This window comes from Anser cygnoides, chromosome 2 (genome assembly GCF_040182565.1).
Source record: "Anser cygnoides isolate HZ-2024a breed goose chromosome 2, Taihu_goose_T2T_genome, whole genome shotgun sequence".
In the NCBI taxonomy this organism is placed as follows: domain Eukaryota; kingdom Metazoa; phylum Chordata; class Aves; order Anseriformes; family Anatidae; genus Anser; species Anser cygnoides.
Window position 1 is genome coordinate 155705709 of NC_089874.1, and position 17942 is coordinate 155723650.

Below are 17942 nucleotides of genomic sequence, written 5' to 3' on the forward strand. Positions count from 1 at the left end.
ATGAGCTGAGTGATTATTTAGTACCCCACAGAGGCCCACGATTGAAACACAGGGATATAAACTGCTACTGGTTTAAGGTCTCAGCTGAAGCCTTTGGCGAAACCTGGCCTGCTGAATGAAGAATGTGCTTCAGTCTGTGATTTTAATGCTCTTGGACTGACATCATACTGTACCAGCCCTTGAGATACTAGGAGCCTGAGCTCCTCTGAAAATAACCCTTTTCAAAAACTGAGAGAATGAGACCTTCGTTTTGCTGGAAGGTCCGTGGAAGATGAAACATCTTTAACCTCTCCCTACACAGCCTGCCTTGGTTATGTTATAACATGCAGCTATAACAACAAAAGACTTTGCATGGTGGCTAGATGTCCAACATGGGAATGGCCATTCTGCTCTGTCTCCAGCAGTAGGATATGCCTACTAAACCACAGCATACTCTGGAAATGAGTCTGGATGCTGCATGAGCTAGAGCCTCTTCTGACTGCTGTAGGGTGGGCACCGGGTTTGTCCATCTTTCTTTGGCTTTCTCAGGAAAGTGATGTTCACTGACTGATTGCCCTCTGTACACCCATGCTGTGAAGTAAAATGGGTCAAAAGGATTTCTTTAGCCTTGAGGCAAGTGGCATGGCAGAGATTACATCCACATTACTCAGTTCTGTCCCTGTGAAAAACACGTAATGTTCCCTTGTTTCTGCAGTCTTCCAAATTTTGCTTGAACATTGTCTGGAGGAGTATTAATGCACCTGGGACAAAACCAGCCTGGACGTGGCCTGAACCCAGTCTCCAGGCTTGCTTACTCATATACAGACATTTATTACAGCTGTGGCCTGTGGTCCTTCCCCAAGAGCCACTGATACTATCATCATGAGTTCTTCACTGACTGGAAAACACATGACTTTATTTGTTCAGAGTTCACTTAGTTCCTTATTGCAAGGAACTTACCCAGGAATAAGAAGCATCCTTCGTGATCAAATAGTCAAATCATTTTTAAAAAGCAGCAAAGGTTTTCCACAGCTCAGAGTGTCCTTACATCTAAAAGACTGCAATGGGAGGGAGCAGAACAACTGCTGTGGAGAGTGAGCACCACTCACCAGTGGAGCGCCTTAAATCTCCCTGAGCAGTACCAGAGGAAGCAATGCAACCTTCAAAACTGCGGTTACGCAATGACAAAGTCACAAGAACAGTTTCTTCCCGACTTCAATTATTTAGTGAATGACCCATGCCCTGAACGGCACATAGGAGCTCAACCTTTAGCCTTGTAAAGGGTGTGCATTTTGAGTGCAGTTTTTATGATGTCAAGGAATTCCTTGGATTCTTGCAGTCTCCCACAGAGGCAAAAGAACCACACTGAATCAGCAGAACAAATTAATCAGCAGAACAAATTAACAGACCAGCATTGCTCACCTTTTCTTTTTTGACTTTGATTTTCCGTGGAACTGGAACATACGTGCTGTTAAAAGAAAAAAAAAAAAAACAAAATGACCAAGATTAGTAAAAGCCCAACATATTAATATTTTTATGTATTCTCAAAGAAAGAAAGAATATTCTTCAGGTATAGTAATAAATTCAAATGATTTGAAAGTAATAAATACATTTAGTAGTTGGAAAACGAGGCTGCAAGTAAGTAATGCAGCATGAAAAAACTGAGCTCTCACTGAAGCAGAGTTTATAGGAAGATATCACATCTTTTAATTTTCAAGGTACTTATTGAAAGTAGAACATCAAGGATTTAGTTGAATATATACTGTACAGCCATGAAGCCCACGACTTCCAATTCTTGGACCATCACTGTTGCAGCTTTTGCATGTTGATGACCGCTACGGCTTTCATTTAATTTCATGGCAGAAAAACCTTTTCCCACCAGGGGGAGACTTTTCCTCTCCTAATACTTATAATTACCACATGATTTTTCAGAATAGGTGGTAGCAGAGTTCCTCGTTTCTGTGGTTATGTGCAACTCGGGCATCCCAGTACACAGCCCCTCGCCAGTAAGCTATTCCCTGCCTGCCCAGAGGGATGAGGAAGGCTGCCAGCATTTCCTAGCATAAAACTTCCAGGTCATACCTTATGACTGGGTTGAAATCATGAGTCATGCCTTGAAATAAAAAAGTCTTTAGTTCCTTGTGTCCCATGAACAGCGCATGCTGACACCACACAGCTCATCATGAGTGCTGTAAAAAATTCTCCTTGAGGCTGTTTCAAGTAGGAAAATTCAAGTAGGAAAAAAGTAGAAAGGTGATATAGAGGAAATAAGGAGGGCATATTTCACAGACATATAGCCAGGTGCAAAAGGAGCATTCATGACAGTATTTGTAGACAGCTCTAATCCAGCCATGAGACTACTGTAACTCTTGTCAGACGGTAAATTAGTCATGTCAATCATGGGATTTTTATTTTATTTTTTTCAGAAGCAATACTTAAGTCCTGCTGTAACTTAGCTGCAGAATTACATACAACTACATTGCGTACTGGCATGCTACTTAAAGCCAAATGCAGACCTTTGCTGTTAAGGTCATGTAAAATTTGGGCTGCCGAGCAGGCAGAAGGTCATTACCTCTTAGAGACTGGATCAGACTTACAGACCCACTCTGAAATGGGACATCCATCAATCAAGTGGGAGAAGTCTGAGAGAGTCATTCAGCTATCAATTATATCTAATATTAAGGATATCTGCTGTTTGGCTTTTCTTTCGGACAGTGAAGAAAAATTACATGAATTAATACTGCTGTGAGGTAAATAAGATAAATCACAGATTTTGAGTCTTAGGAAATTATTATTTCATTTGAATAGAATACAGAAAATCAAACATTGTATAGAAATCTAATGAATAGGAATGCTTTTCTTTCTATATGAGTGCACTTAGGTTGTGGTTAACCCGACCTCAGCTGACACTATGCAGCCTCTTCACGAGACCTGATGGCCATGCAAGTGAGTGTAAGGTGGTGAATATTTCTTCTCTTCTAAAATAAGTTTCAAATGGGTTTTATTTTTATTTGATCCTTTCTCCCTTTCACCAATGTACAGTCAGTAGTTTCCTCATACACTGTATCTGACATTGTGTTTAATGGGTCCTCATAGGTTTCTACCATTAGTCTAAAATTATGTTTAATGTATTGTTATGATTTGTGTGTTTATGATTGTCTTGTTTTATTACCCCAGAATGTTCCAGCTTATTAATTATGCAATTTCCCCCAAAATCTTAAAACAGTGGTATTTTTTCCATGTGGTAAATACACACTGATTTATACCAGATGCTTACCAAGCCCATGTATACAATCTAATTATAAATCTGTATCCTGCAACTTATTAGGCAAAGATATTTTTCCGTTCATGTGCGATTTCTAATTATTCCTGTGACCGCCTTGTAGGCAACCAGTTACATCTTCCAGCCAGACTACGGCTCACTCAGCTTTACCACTGCAACCCACTTGCTGTGACCTCTGAAGCACAGTGAATGGCTTTGCAGTTTGGGCACAGAGCAGTGACAATGATGGAAACATGGGTGGGTGATGGTGGCAGCAACTGGCCCTGTGCAGGCTTCCTGGCACAGACATGGATTTTACAAAGATGCAGCAAGGGGCTTCACTGAAAGGCTGCTGCTGGCAGCTGGGGGCCTTCCCTCAATTCCAATAGCACTTGGATCCAGGCTTAAGGGCAGAGCTTCTCAACCTTTTTTATCCATATAGCTTATGAAAGAAAAAAGAAACCCTAAGCTTTGCAAAAAAGGTCAGTGATATTTTTTAGCTGATTTTCCAAGTGGGTTGATTTTTCTGAGTTATGAGTGTGTTCAGAGGATGGATTTATTTTTTTTGTGAAAACTTACGATTGGACATATTAAGTGCTGGTGAAAAAAAAATGTTACAAATTAAGAGAATGTTAAGAAGTGAAGAGAATCTAAAATCAATTTGCAAAGAAGAAAAATTTAAAAAAGAAGAATTAAAACTCCATTTGCTGTCCCATCAAAAAGCTTTTTGTAAAAGGAGGTCTAATCCTCAGTCAATAGGGACATATTTTTGCAAGGTTTTCATCTTCTGAGACTCTGAAATTGGGAAAAAAAGTTGAAATGTCTTGAAATACTTTTCTCTGGAATAACATAATCTGCTCTGCTCTGTCTATGTGTAGCAATCTCACATGGTTGTGGCTTTACAGCCAGCAGATAACCTCATACACAGTACAAATGTCATACATTTCATCCTCTGAATTAGGAAAAGCCATCTTATAGGGGGAAAGAGAATCTGCTAGGAGGCGTCCAGAAGAAACATATGCTTTGTTCGTATTTCAAATTCAGGTGCAGCCAAAACATATATTAAGCAGAACAGCATTTCATTCTGAAAGTACTCATAAAGAATAGAGAATAAATACCAGTGTGGCACATTATTGCCAGGCAAAACGTGCTAATTTAAGGCTAGGGCACACAGGTGACAAAGGAAAGAAGGGTGCCTCCTCTGCACAGCTGTCAGTCACCATGTGCCGCAGTCCTGAGACACCTTCATACTGGCACGGCAGAGACATTGCCCTTCTGTTGTGGTGAGGTTTAGCAGAAATTCATGGTTTTTAGCTGGGTTTTCAGAGGCAAATGCAGGGATCTGGGTCTGAATGGGAAAAGGAGAAGGAAAAAGCCAGCGGAGGACACTCAGTGTCACTCTCTGCCCTCCATCTATGGGGCCAAGCCACACCGACCTCAAATACTCCCTCCCATTTCACCACCATTCCTCATTGCAGGTCCTTGGACCGAACAGGGGAGTTTTGCCTCTTCCTCACTTGGAACAATTGTTTGTTTGTTTGTTTTCCCTGAAGGCCCATCCTGGGGGTGTCTGTGATCACACTGGGGCGCTGAAGTCCAGCACACTAACACAGCCTGCTGTGGTGGGCAAAGGCAGGCCGGGACGAGCCATTTCCAGCGCTCCCTCTGCTCTGGGCCCTACGGCCCTGAGTCACGCACAGGAGGAAATGCTGCTTTCCCCAGGAAGGGTGGAGGCAGGATTGTTTCTCCTCTATTGAAAACACTGGAAAAGATCCAGATGGTTTGGGTGACAGCCGATAAGTACAGTCAAGCCTTCATTTTCCATCTCTCTCTGCCGCAACCTATCCTGAAGGCCCCCTCAGCCCCGCAATTAGCCCCAGATCTGATCCTAACACATCCCTCAAGCACTGTCCCCCCCTGTACGTCTGAACTCTGATATGGGTTTGTGCCAGAGCACCTGGACCGGAGATCATTTCCCACCAGGAAATTAAAATCACACCAGGCAGACAGCTCGAACTGCGGCTTTGCTCTCCGAAGCAGGCCGGAGGGAAGGGGCGAGAGGCCGAGCTGGAGAGGAGGAACTGAAAGGCTCTGAGGGGGCTCTCCAGCCCGAGAACGAGTCTCAAGAGTAATGCCTCCCTTTTGTTCCCCGTGTCCTGCGAGTAAAATAATGCTCTGGCATGGAGCTAGCTCTCTGATAGATGGGCATAGCTCTGTTCAAATAAATGCTTCAAGTCTTGAGTGTTCAGGGCCTTCGTGGGAAGACTGGGGAAAAGTAGGTGTCTTTTGACCGCAAAAGATGCACCAAGCTCCTGATCGACCTGCCCATGGGAGGAAGCTGTGGATGGATGTCTTAGTGCCATGCTTCTGCTCATGAGCAAACTGAGCATCCCTCTCTGTCTCTTTGTCCTCTTCTGCAAGCGGGACAATGTGTATGGGAGGACCGTTTGGCCACCAAAGTATCACAGGTGGGATAATCTGGATGTCTAAGAACACGCTGAATGAATAACCCGCCCTATGCCTGATTCTGCAGGTGGCTTTCTGCTGGGTACCTCTGGGTATGGGCATGCTGGCTACACCCACTTTACTCCCAAGGGACCAGAGAGGGGATGGATGAACAGAAACCCAAAATGAAGTACAGAACCCCAAAGCTCAGGAAGCTGATGCTCAAACTGGCTGTCTCCAGAAGCAAAAGCTATCCCATTCATTCCTCTGAGATCGCTGTGTTGGGCCAAGGATCTTCACCTCAAAGACTGCACCACAACACTACACTTTTCCTAGAAATGAAGTGTTCAGGACTAACCCCTGCTCTTAGAGGGGTTGTAAAGCTCCTCTAGACTTCATCAGTTGGGATTTGCCCAGAGTGGGCTTTCCTCTCCAACAGCAATATGAGGTGGGGGGCTCCCACCCTTTCAGCCCATCCACTTGAGGCTGCTCTTACTCACAAGTTGATAGTGCCTGTGGTGAGCGCGGTGACAATCCAGCGCAGGTCCAGGGTTTTGAAGGGGATCAGGATCATGCTCACGTTTTCTGCCAGCTCTTTGTAGCTCTCAGGGTAAACAAAGTGGTGAGTGGTCTTGCTCCCGACATCTGACTCGTAGCCAACGGTAGGTGCACGGTTCATTCTGCAGCCCAAAAATAAGAAGCAAGAGAGTGAGAAAGTGGGACAGGAATTAGGTAGGTACAAACGTGTGATTTTTCCTCACATCGCTTGTTTGAGGTGGCAGAAATATTTTCCCAAGGCTGCATGCTGTATGCAGGCTCATCAGGGTGCAGCGGTCCTCAAGTGGGCTGAAATGACCATCACCCATAGTGGGTAAATTAAAAGTAAAAAAAAGCTAGGCTTTAGTGTGCAATTGGGTATGTCTGCAAAGCAAGTGACTGCCTGAGCACGTCCCTGAGTTCTCCTTACAGTCAGCAGAAAGCTAGTTAATAGAGCAGGGAGCCCATCAGGACACATCTCCTCTCACCCTAATGCTGCGGCCTCCAGTAGGTGAGAAAAATATTGCCCTGAAGTCCATCAACTTGACTTCTTGCAGCTTCATTCCCCCCATCTGTACAAGTGAATGCCTAGGGTGCAGGTAACAAACCACGTTATGTGTGACGAGAAGCAGAAAATATTCCTTATGTTTTTCTTTTTTTTTTTTTTTTTCCAGAAGAAAGCACAAAATCCACAGTGACAAATGCAGGATTTTCTGCTGACACTTTATTTCCTCAGACTTTGCTTTGTAGTACCCCCCAGCTTTGACACATCCATTTTGGTAATAAGGAGCACTCAAAAATCAGCTTCAAAGCCTGACAATATGTGCTTTAGACCCAGTATGGAGACCTGCCCAGGGCCCACCAGGGCTCATTCAAAGCAAGCTGAGCAAACAGGGCTACTTTATGTTGGATCTATAAGGCAATAGGGAACAGAGGGGGGGTTCTGAACTCGGGACTGCAGAAACACCCCTGTGCTTGTGTTTGCTCCTGAAAGCAACTCTGGGGGACACATGAGCACTTCCCATCCTGATGCATTAGCTCACTACTGGCAGAGATTGACATGGTTTCGTGGTGCAGCATAATGCAGATTAGAGAACCCCAACGTGTGACTGACCTTGCATGTCTCCATGGTGCAACACCAGGAGAAACACTCAAGGTGGCTCTGAGAAAAACAGGGTTTTTCTGAAGCTCATGGGAGTCTCCTGGAGTCTCCTGCAGAGACATTAGCTCAGCTCCTGGTAGAAGCACAAGGAGGGCAAGGAAGGGATGTAGCTGATGAGATGATGATCAGCATCATCCACTGCTGGACAACAGACTGCTGTGGTCACTGCTAACAGGGAGGTAAAGTCACTTCAGCAAGTTAATGCCAGGCTGTGTTATTGCAGTGCTCCCCCAGGTGAATTAGTTAAGTTTCTTCTAACTCCCTCGAAAGGGAGCTATTAGCATAGGTAGAACATCTTGCTGGCCTGTGTGGACTTGTTATCGAGTTGGTCTCTTCCCTGCCAGCTTCAGGGATCCTCACTGCACGGTGTAGAGATACTCTACAAAGCATGGAAATTCCTACATTTTTATCTTAAGATTACTCAACCTGAAATATAAGATCCAGGGCTTGCTTTCTGTCAAGTCAAAGCCAAGGGTGGCATCTTGGTTACGGTACACAGCCTGCCCTGGGGTCTGTGTCCCTTCCCCACCATCTGCAGCAAGGGCTGGCCATGCGGCACGGCAGAAGGCAGTGATCATACACAGTCTCAGCAGGAAGGAGTGGGATTTCCCTTTGTCATGAAAACAGACAGTTAAACAAATAAAAGTGGCCTGGAACATGGTGTTTGGAAGGAAAGGTATCACCTCACACTCGCTGGCTCTTTCCCATGCTTGGCTGTATTGCCAAAGCACCTGCAAGTGAATTATTGGGTCACCAGAGATTTTGTTTGTTGGATTAGCACACGGACGGGTTACCTTCTCTGCACAAATTTCCATGATAAATCCTAAAACCTTGGGACATCTATTCATATCTGGCTTGAGACTGATAAACTGGAAATCAGAGACTGGCAGGTTAAGTTCCAAATCACAGAGAGTTTCTCCCTTGCAGGGGATGCACAGCTATGGGAAGGGTGAACACTCAGAGCAGAAACACATACCTGAATTTGAATAGTAACTCCTTAGTTACTATTCAGAAAAATCCCCCCTTGTCAGGCTTTCCTGCCTGCACCTGAAAATGTAGGCCAGGCAAGATGAGAAAGTCCATGCAGGAACAGGGCAATCTCCATAGCAAGGGATGCAGAGTTAAATACAGATGCATCTCTGCTGCCCCACACTTAAAACCTGCAGGATTAATGATTCTTTGCTTCCCTTCATGTATCTGAAGATTTGGTTGGCTGACTGCTTTTGGGGAGGTACTTATTGCTGAGGGCAAGGCATTCAACTGAAGCAAGCTACTCCTGAAATGATTCATTACACACATTTAGGTACCCAAACCGCATCAAAACCCAAGTGGCCTAAGGTGGTCTAACAATTCAAACAACGCTAATCTTCTGTTGATTCACTTTCAGTTTCAGCACACAACTTCCTGCTAAAGATTATGTTGTTTCTAAGAGCATAATCTCACATATTTTCAGTAGTAGTCCTTGCATTCCAGACCCTCTGACCTGCCTGCATTGCTCCCCAAATTGTTCTGCACTGGCAACTGCAGTGTAAAGAGGGAGAATGTGTTGGACCACTGTGGTTTACAAGTTTCTCTGACAGCTTGGCAAGGTCAACTTAGTTGACGCAGATACCTTGGTTGCCCTCTGGGCAGTCATCTCTGCCTACCTAGTGTCCCGTTCTATTTCAGTGGGAAAATAATAGCCAAGTATTGGCTAACAAGTAGCTCTAGCCATCCAGATGTCTCCTCCCTGCTTGTCAACTGACTTTGGCCTTCCCACCTTACCATTGCTTAAGAGTGAACCAGTGCAAGAAGGTCAAATCTGACGCAGTCAGCTTTGTGTGCAGAAGATCACTTGTGAGCACTAGCTGCAGAGATAATGTTTATCCAAAATTATAGCTTTTCCATTTTTATTTTTTTTTAATCACAAGCAATTCTGAACAGTGCAGAGTAAGCTACAGTATCAACACCTACTTAAACCCAAGAGAGGTCATATTTTTCTTCCAGGCTAAAACATGAGGCCATATCTCCAATGCATTCAGGGGCATAAAATATAGCTTAGACTGGACCTAAGAAGCAGATTTCACTAGAGAGCCCCTGAAACGTTGCTTGCTAATTTATCCTGAAAAACACCAGTAAATCTCAAACAGCAGAGACACCTGGAGCTGAGGTGGTGCCCACTTACCTGAGCACAAAGTCATGGGAGTCAATCTCTTGGCCATACTGAGACTGCCGAAGGTTCCCAGAGTTGCCCACGACGGCACATCGCCTGCACGTTAAAGTACCTCGCTCCTGCAGTGGGTCCCCATCCGCAGGAATGATCCCAAACAGTTCCTTGAGAGTGTCATTAATATTCTTTGGAGATTTCTCTCCTTGCAGTTTCTGTTGGGGAGAAAAATCACTCCAGGTTACCAATATAGCTAGCTTTTCTGTGAGCAAGACATAGCTTCAAATGTCTTCTCAAAGACTGCTCTTGCTCGTGTTCCTGCAAACATTGTCTCCTGGGGTGTATGTTACATGGCTTCAGACTGGGAGCGAAAGTATGAATTAAAAATATGGAAAATCCTGTCCCATTAACTTTTTTAACCTGGTTTTCCTTTTCTCTTCCTTCTCCTCTGTTTGCCTCACCTCCTCAGTCTCTACCTAGCCACAGCGGAACAGATCATACATTCTCCTCAAGGTTGACCCTAGCAGAATAAATGTCCTTCTGGTGTCTAAAAGCTTTGTCCCACCTTGGGCCAGATATCTTCTGTTAAGACACGTATAAGATTTCTTTTAACCCCCCTAAGAAGGACAAAACATTCTAAGGGAACCTGATGGAGCACAGAAATAGGGCTGAGCCAGTTGGGGTAGCCATGGACACCCTTCCCACAAATTTTGGCATTTGACACAAGTGGGAGTGCGAGATCTCACTTCTGCTGTTCCGGACTGTGAAGGAACCAGCCACTAGTGCAATAGGAAACTGGTAAAGTTAAGTTAGCTTTGACAGCTGGAGATGTAAAACCATCTAAAAAAATTCTCCAGGATGAAGAAAACCACCCCGGACCTTGGTCATTGTGCCCGTTGCCATGGAGGGAAACTCTTTTGTAGCAGCTCTGTGGTGCATGGTGGAAACAAAGGCTGGATGGTGAAGGTGCGGGCAAGGTGCAGGGCAGGTGATGGTGAGACACTCCCTTTCTGGGAATCTGCTCTCTGAGGGCAACTAAAAATGTTGGGGGTGCTGGCAGGCTCACATGAAGCATTGCCCACACTCATGGTGCTGCTTGCTTGCAAAGAGAAGGAAAAGTTCCCAAAAGGAGAATGGCTCCAAAGAGAGCATCTCCCGAAAGGCTCTGCACTTGCTCTGTAAGCCCAGGGCAAAGAGTGACAGGGATGGAGGGAGGAAAAATGCTTTTTCCCACGACTGCCAGCAACAGCCTGGGGTAATTTGGCTTTAGTTTCTGATGTATTTCTCTCACCTGCACCAGGAATTGTTTAATTTCCCATCCTATCTCACAAATATATACAGACCTGTACATTTTGTTTGGTCAGCTAAGTTCTGTTATCTTTGCAGACCTATGTCAAGAAACCTTATTTGCACGGAACGGAACAACAGGTCCGTGGAGCTCAGAGCTACAGGACAACACTGGGGTCAATGGCTGAGAACAAAGAACCCAAAGAAATGTTACCTGCAAGAACTTAACCTTCCTGCTAACCCTTCCTAACCTATACACTCATGTATAGACTGCATAAGGTGGTCTTCTGTTAAAAGTAGTCAGCAAAAAACTCTTCCTGGGCTGAAGTGATTAAGCAGCTGTTATTATCTCGGCTTGTTTTTCCTCTGATGTAGCTGAAGCTGAGCACTGGCAGAGACAAGATAAAGGGCTTGCGTTACCACAGCTCTGAGTCCATTGGGCAGCTCTGAGAAGTGACACCAGTCATGGCATCACCAAAATAGTCACTGCCTTCTTCCAGATACATTAATAACAAGCACAGCTCACCCCCTTACTTCGTGCCATTCCTTTAACTTACTCTGAGGGCAGCCCAGAAGAAAGGCCAAGTCAAGCAATCAATGGTTGTACATAAATAAAAAAGGTAATGAGGATGCCCAGACAAGCACTGTCATTATTACGACATATTCGGAGTATTCGGTGGATGGCTCAATTGTTTAATTGCAAAGGATTATTTTCTCCTAAATTTACATGTGTGATGCTACAAACACATGCTCACGTATCTACACTTGTGTGTTCTGTATGAATCCAGTCTAACCTATTTTCAAAATTACTCTGAATATAAGAAAAACACTTAACAGTAGCCTAATCCTGCAGCCTTCAAAATAAACAGAGGTGTTTCATAGATATCACAGAGAGCAGCATCAGGTGTGTAATGCAGAAAACTCCAGCTTTTTCAGAAGGAGCTTGTTTTGAGTTATTTGTGTATACAAATGTGCACACACCATGTGCATACTCTCTCTCTGTGTAAAAGTTGATCTGACTTTAACTGTCTTTAAGAAATGAAAGAGAAAACCATCAAACATGCTTCAAAACACTTTTAAGAACATAGTTACTCAGGGAAAAAAAAGAAAAAAAAAAGTATTCTTGAACTGATTTTACCTGACAAAATTCAGATGAAGAAGATCATTTTCAGAAAATCCTGAGCATTTGAGCTCTCTTTTTAAGGTAAATTGCCTTTTCAGCCAGAATGATAGCATCAGTAAAGGAAAGGAACTGGAGTATTTACTTTTGTTTGATGCATGAAAACGATGTGGAGCATTATCATGGATAGGCACCTCCATTTGCCCAGATCGGGGATCTGACTTTTCTTTCTGATATGCTGCTGTCAATTTAGAGTAACTGTATTGCAACCAAATTAAAACATGGTCACCAACACCAGCCCCTCAATTGTACAGAATTTCTCCAACAGAGATTAGTACTGACATCAGAGATTTCATCAAAGACCTTAAATAGGATGAGGATTTTGTGCTGAACATCCATACAGTAAGACACCAGTCTCTAACTTATTAAAAGTGCTGTTTTCATTTCCGCAGTGATTATCTGATTGGACTATATTCTTCAAGCCTAATCTTCAATCAGAACTGATAAGTCTTTGACTTTTCAGCAGTATGGAGCAGAACAGGCAATAAAGATGTTTAACTCCAAGACAGATCTCTTTATAAACTTCAGACGTAACGTGCAGCCAGTTCCTTATTGCACAATGTTTACTTGACTTCTTGAAGAAGTCCATTTTAATAGCATTATAATTACAAGCCAATTATAGTTCACTTTCCCACGCCAAATTTTTGTCCACTTTTTTTTCTCTTGAGTATTTTTTTTTTATAACAAGCTCCCAACAGTCCGGCATTTCCCATAAATGAACAGCAGTGCAGAGTGAAAGTCTGTCCGGGTCATGCAAGAAAAAGCCACATCAAGCCATGGCGGTGCAGAAGGCAGCACAGTGCCCGTTTGGTGCCACCTGGCTCTGCTGGGATGCCATTCTCCCTCCAAGTGCTGTAGATGTGTGCCAGGGATAGGCATATGGATACAGCTACTGGAAGCGGGCTTAAATACACCTAAATACCTGACCCCTGTGTCCTGGGTGAAGTGACTGTATTTCTCAGAAGTCTTTGCGATCAACAGCCATGTGTAATGGTGCAGTTTAAGCTCTTGTCCAAGTCCGAAAGGCATCTTAACCTGCCTTGTGTCCACATAAAATACCACTTAACACTTCAGCTCTAGCCCTCCAAAAATATTTGTCTGGCACCTGAGAGGCAGCTTTTCACCCTACATTGTTAAAAATAAAATACTGAGTCCAGAGTCCAGATTGAGAAGTTTCCTAATTATTTTAACAGGGAAGATGCACTCTTAGCTTTAAAACTCCCCACTTCACATCCAGAGGTTTTCCAGCTGGTTTTACATTTTCTTATATATATATATATATATATATATATATATATATATATATAAAGCTTAAAGTTTACACAGTTCCTTCTTTAATCCATGAACAGCTTTCCGAGGAAAAGCTTGTTGCTCTTTCTCACACCACACTGTGCGAGCCTCCTTTAAGGATGACCACAAACCTTGGGATTTGTTGCTTTTATAAACTTCTCAGAAGGTTTCCCAAGGCTCTCCGGTACCATCACACCACCAGTGATTGCCAAGAAGCAATACCCAAAACTCAGCTAAGGGGATGCAAGGGGAGGCTGTGAATTCAGCCAAGGCTGCTCAGAGCTAATTGCTTGGAGCAGCGAGGAGGAAGCTAAAGTCAAGAGAGCCTGGAAGGAAAGCTCTCCTGGTGCCTGTACATCCTTAATCCACAGCCAAGTTTGGCACTGTATTAGATACACCTTCAAGATCCCAATATATCAGCATGTAGAAAATATCCTGCTTAACCCATAATCATTAGTGCAGCCTGGGTGCAGATGGAAACATGTCGAGCGTGGACTGAGACACAACCTGCGTGGTGGGCAGGTGTAGGTGTGGGTCTGCCCTTCTGCAAGCACATGGCCAGGCAGCCTGGGGAAGCTGGTGTAGCAATACTGTTTTGTCATGGCTTCTCCGTTTTTTAACTGTTTTTAAAAGATAAAGAGAGAATAAAACCCCATGAGAACCTCTTTTGCACAGCTACTAATTGCCTTGCTGCAGCAGTTTGGAGGCATTAACACTCAGGAAGCGCTTCCCAGCTATAAAACATTGCACAAAGATTAATCCTAGCATGATCCTGGTGGGGCAAATGCAGGTAATCTCCACTTTGCAGACCGAAGGAGAGGTTAAAAGGCGACCATCAATTTTACAAACATCTCCTTGGTCTGGAAAATACGACATTATTATTGTTTCACTTAATGTCCTGCAATTACTATACATCAAAGACATTTAGGGGGAGAATAAAGGGGCTTTTAAGTGTTTGGGTTGGCTTTGTGTAATGATTTGTGTCTGTCAGAAAACATGCATTTTCAAATACGAATGTAATGTGCATGTATTATGTAAATAAAACACACTCGCTTGAAGCCAAGCAGAATGACACCAGGTGGGACTGGGCATGTAGCAGGCACTGGGACTGAATTTGGCACTGCCTTCTGCAGGAAGCCCTTGGTTTTGCATTTAAAGTATCACAGATAGCGTCCCAGTTTTAAAGAAGATTCCCTATGATCAAAGTACTTGGGGAAATTTTCTACAAAGAGCATTCAAAATGCACGAGTCAGGTGCCAAGCAGCTCCGATACTGTCTTAAAAATAAGTGCAGCTTCCACGACTTTCCCAGTGCATGTGTTGGGGATGCCCTTTTATTTGCTGTCTGGTGAGAAAAACTTTAAACCATATATTATGTTGTGGTTTTTTTTTTTTTCCTACAACCATAAGGCCTAAAAGCTAACACTTTCTTTTAGATATGCTAATCACAAGTCCCCAAGAGCTTTCTTCAAAAAATAAAAATAAAAATAAAAATCAAACCCCTCAAATATTATAACTCAAGATAAAAATAGTTGTAACGTGGTAGTTTATGAACAATGTGCTACAGATAAGATTGCCAGGGAACCCTGAGCCTGATTTTATTTTATTTACCGCAGCTTTAATCCATCAAGTTCCACAGAGTTGTTTGGGATTGAGAACAGCAGGTTCCCATCTTGTATTTTTTGTACTTTCTGACCACCAAAAACAATGCAGAAAACCACTCAGAATAAAACAAGAAAACTATAAATAAATGCTATGCCATGTTACAGCATATAATTTTTGTCCTGTCCCCTTATATACAGGTTACTGAATTCAGTGGAAGAGTCCACAGCCATTTGTTTCATAGAACAACAATGGAAAACTTGAAGGGGAGCCAGCTCAGGGAGGTGGGAGAGAAAATAGAAAGAAATGCAGCACGTGACATGAGGTGCCGCCTTCCAAAACACTGAGACTCTCACAGTCCCTGAGGGACGCAACGAGTGAGGGCAGATGGACAGCCCGAGAAACACAGGCGGAAGAGAGAAAGAGAGGAGAGAAAGAGGAAAGACGGAAGGACGGATGGAAGGAAAGACAGAAGGAAGGAAGAAAGGAGATAATTTCTAAGAAGCCAGTTACAATCTGCCGTTTTAATTGCAGATCACTTCCAATTCCACTTTAAGACACAAAAATCACAGAGCATCTGCAGGGGTGTACCTAGGAGGAGAATTTGGGCCTCTGTTCGTAACCTGACTGAATTAATCAAGGTAGAGTTTATCAGCTGTGTAGATTTAAGCAAACAAAAAGCAGTAACAGCCCTGCCAAGAGTCCCCTTGTTTCTGTGAACACAGGCACAACCACATAGATTTTTTCGACGTTCGAAGCACCAGGAAGAATTCCCCCCAAAAGGCCATATCCCACCCAGCTGGCCATATATTCTCCAAAGGCACCATGAATCAGCCAGGCAGGCATGCAAAGAGTTGCAAGCGAAACCACCCGGTCCTTTGGTCCCCAAAGTCACTTCATCTCAAATACCTGTCATTAGGCTCTGAAATCAGCCATGGCTTTTCTAGAAGAGGAGGGATCCTGACGTTAAGAGACCACTTGGCTGAATAATTCCTATTCACAAAGACAGCAAGAGGGTTAATGAGAAGGAAGAGCAGACTGAGCTTGGTAGACCAAGTTCTCCAGCAAGGGCCCTGCGTGTATTTGGTCCATATTACGTGGGTCTTGCCATGACGCCAACGTCACAGCCTTGTAATACATAGCCCCAGTCACCCTCACCTCAGTTACAGCATAACGAATCCATCACGCTGTCTGGAGTCAGTCCCGCAAGCCAAAATGAAGCTTAAACAACAATTAGCATTTTCAGATCTCCTCATGCCTCATCTTTTGAGTACAAATGTAGCAAAAAAAATCACAAATTACTGAGTTAGCAAAGCAAGCGGCAGTAAAACGTGGCCACGAGCCGTGTTTTAAGACTGACAGAAATCTCTGAACCACTTTGAAGACGAGACTAAAAAAGAATGTCAAAAAGGGATGTACCTGGGAATTACCAGCTGTACAAATGACTCTGACCGTCTCAGAAAGGGTCACCCAGATGGGTTGCAATGAGGAGCTGAGGCCATGTCATGCCTTGGTTTACCCACAATGATCTGCTAGAGGAGACAGGGCTCTTTCACCATCTAATCGAGACAAGAGCAAGTATTTTCATTAAGTGGCTAACTTCCCATAAGCAATGCAGTTTTAGGGGGGCACCAAAATATTCCATGTGTTCTGGCTGAATTGTAGAAATCTTCTAAGATTTACTTTTCCCACCTAAGAAAAAGCTGCTTTGATTTTCTGTTCTGAAGTAGTGTATTCCCTTTGAACTTGACCCGAATTTAAAAAATGAATGAAAACGCTAAAAATAGGGTTAGACAGCCCTGAAAATTAATGGCAGCCTTTATATAGGAAAACAAAAAAACAAACAAACAAACAAAACACTTTTGGCTGTCCTGAAGGTCTCTAACTTTTCATTTAGCTGAAAAAGAAAGAACCCTCCTCTCCAAAAATCTGTTTCAGGTTGAGCTGATGTTAGATATCTGTGGTTGTGGTTTTTTTTCAGTTTCACCACAAGAAGGAGAACCAGAGAGTCAGACTTCTGTACTGAAAGTCCCATTTTTCTTCCTTTTTTAAAACTTTTTTTTTTTTTAAAGAGCGAATGCATTCAAACATCAAACCTGTTTAAAATCAAATTGGGATCTGAGTGTCGAACTTGAGCTTGCCACCTTCCCTCTTCATGGCTCTGGCATAGCCCAGATGAGAAATGTAAGGACCTAAGGAAGGGCATGTGGGGGCAGCAAGGATAACCACAAGCGTCTGAAAATAGCAGTCATGGCCAAAAACCAGGTGAAAGGATGCAACAGCTGGAATATGTGAGGCTAATAGCAAAAAGGTGGATATTGTCCTAAAATTAGGATATTATTTATTTAGACACTGGAGTTCACTAGCATCTTTTTTTCATGAGGAAATGCAACAGCCGAGGGAGTGTGAAGTGATAAATATCAGATCCAGCCCTGTTCCTGCAGCACCTGATGCCTCCTCTGAGACCTGAGCCCCCACCGTGTGAGCAAGAGTTCCTGCTGGAGGGGTGTCCCCACGTCCCCAAACTCCATGTTAAGGGTTGTGGCACAGGAGCCCAAGTTGCATGTTCAAAGAAAGACATGTGAAACTATTTAAGCTATTTAAACTATGTGAAACAAGGGGGAAAGCACCTCATAACGAAACCACGATTTTAGTGGGATGCTGCCGCCAGAACCTATGCTTCAGCAGCTGGGCAGACGGGGCCAGCAAATTCATTTAATGCAACATCTTGTTTCAAGAAAGCATAAAAGGGGCTTCAATTAGGCAAAATATCAGGATGCTCCTTCTCCCCTTTCGTGCTTTTTTTGTGCTGCTGCCTCCCCGTGACCCACTGCCACCTGTGTGCTTTGCAGACCTGCTTTATGTCACTGCCCACAGCGCAGCCCGTGCTCGTACACAAGGAATGAATCACTTTCTGATTAATCCTGGTAATTATTTACATGTCTCACAGTCGGGAGAGCCCCAGGTGAATTACACACTTCCCAAGAAGTTTTCTTTGCTGCCTCGACAGATGGCAGCCCTTTTTAACCACCTGAAGCACAATAATCCAGGTT

At 43.7% G+C, this 17942-nt stretch overlaps 1 protein-coding gene across 3 annotated transcripts in view; it reads right to left on the reverse strand.

Moving 5' to 3' along the window:
- ST3GAL1 (ST3 beta-galactoside alpha-2,3-sialyltransferase 1) overlaps positions 1-17942 on the reverse strand; it is a 75793-nt gene that overhangs the window by 6729 nt on the left and 51122 nt on the right. For all 3 annotated transcript variants that reach the window (XM_066990761.1, XM_048049937.2, XM_066990762.1), the window contains 3 exons: positions 9550-9746; positions 6187-6366; positions 1402-1447 (listed from right to left, as the gene is read on the reverse strand). In XM_066990761.1, coding sequence (XP_066846862.1) covers positions 1402-1447; positions 6187-6366; positions 9550-9746 — 423 coding nt within the window. The remainder of the gene's footprint in view (positions 1-1401; positions 1448-6186; positions 6367-9549; positions 9747-17942) is intronic.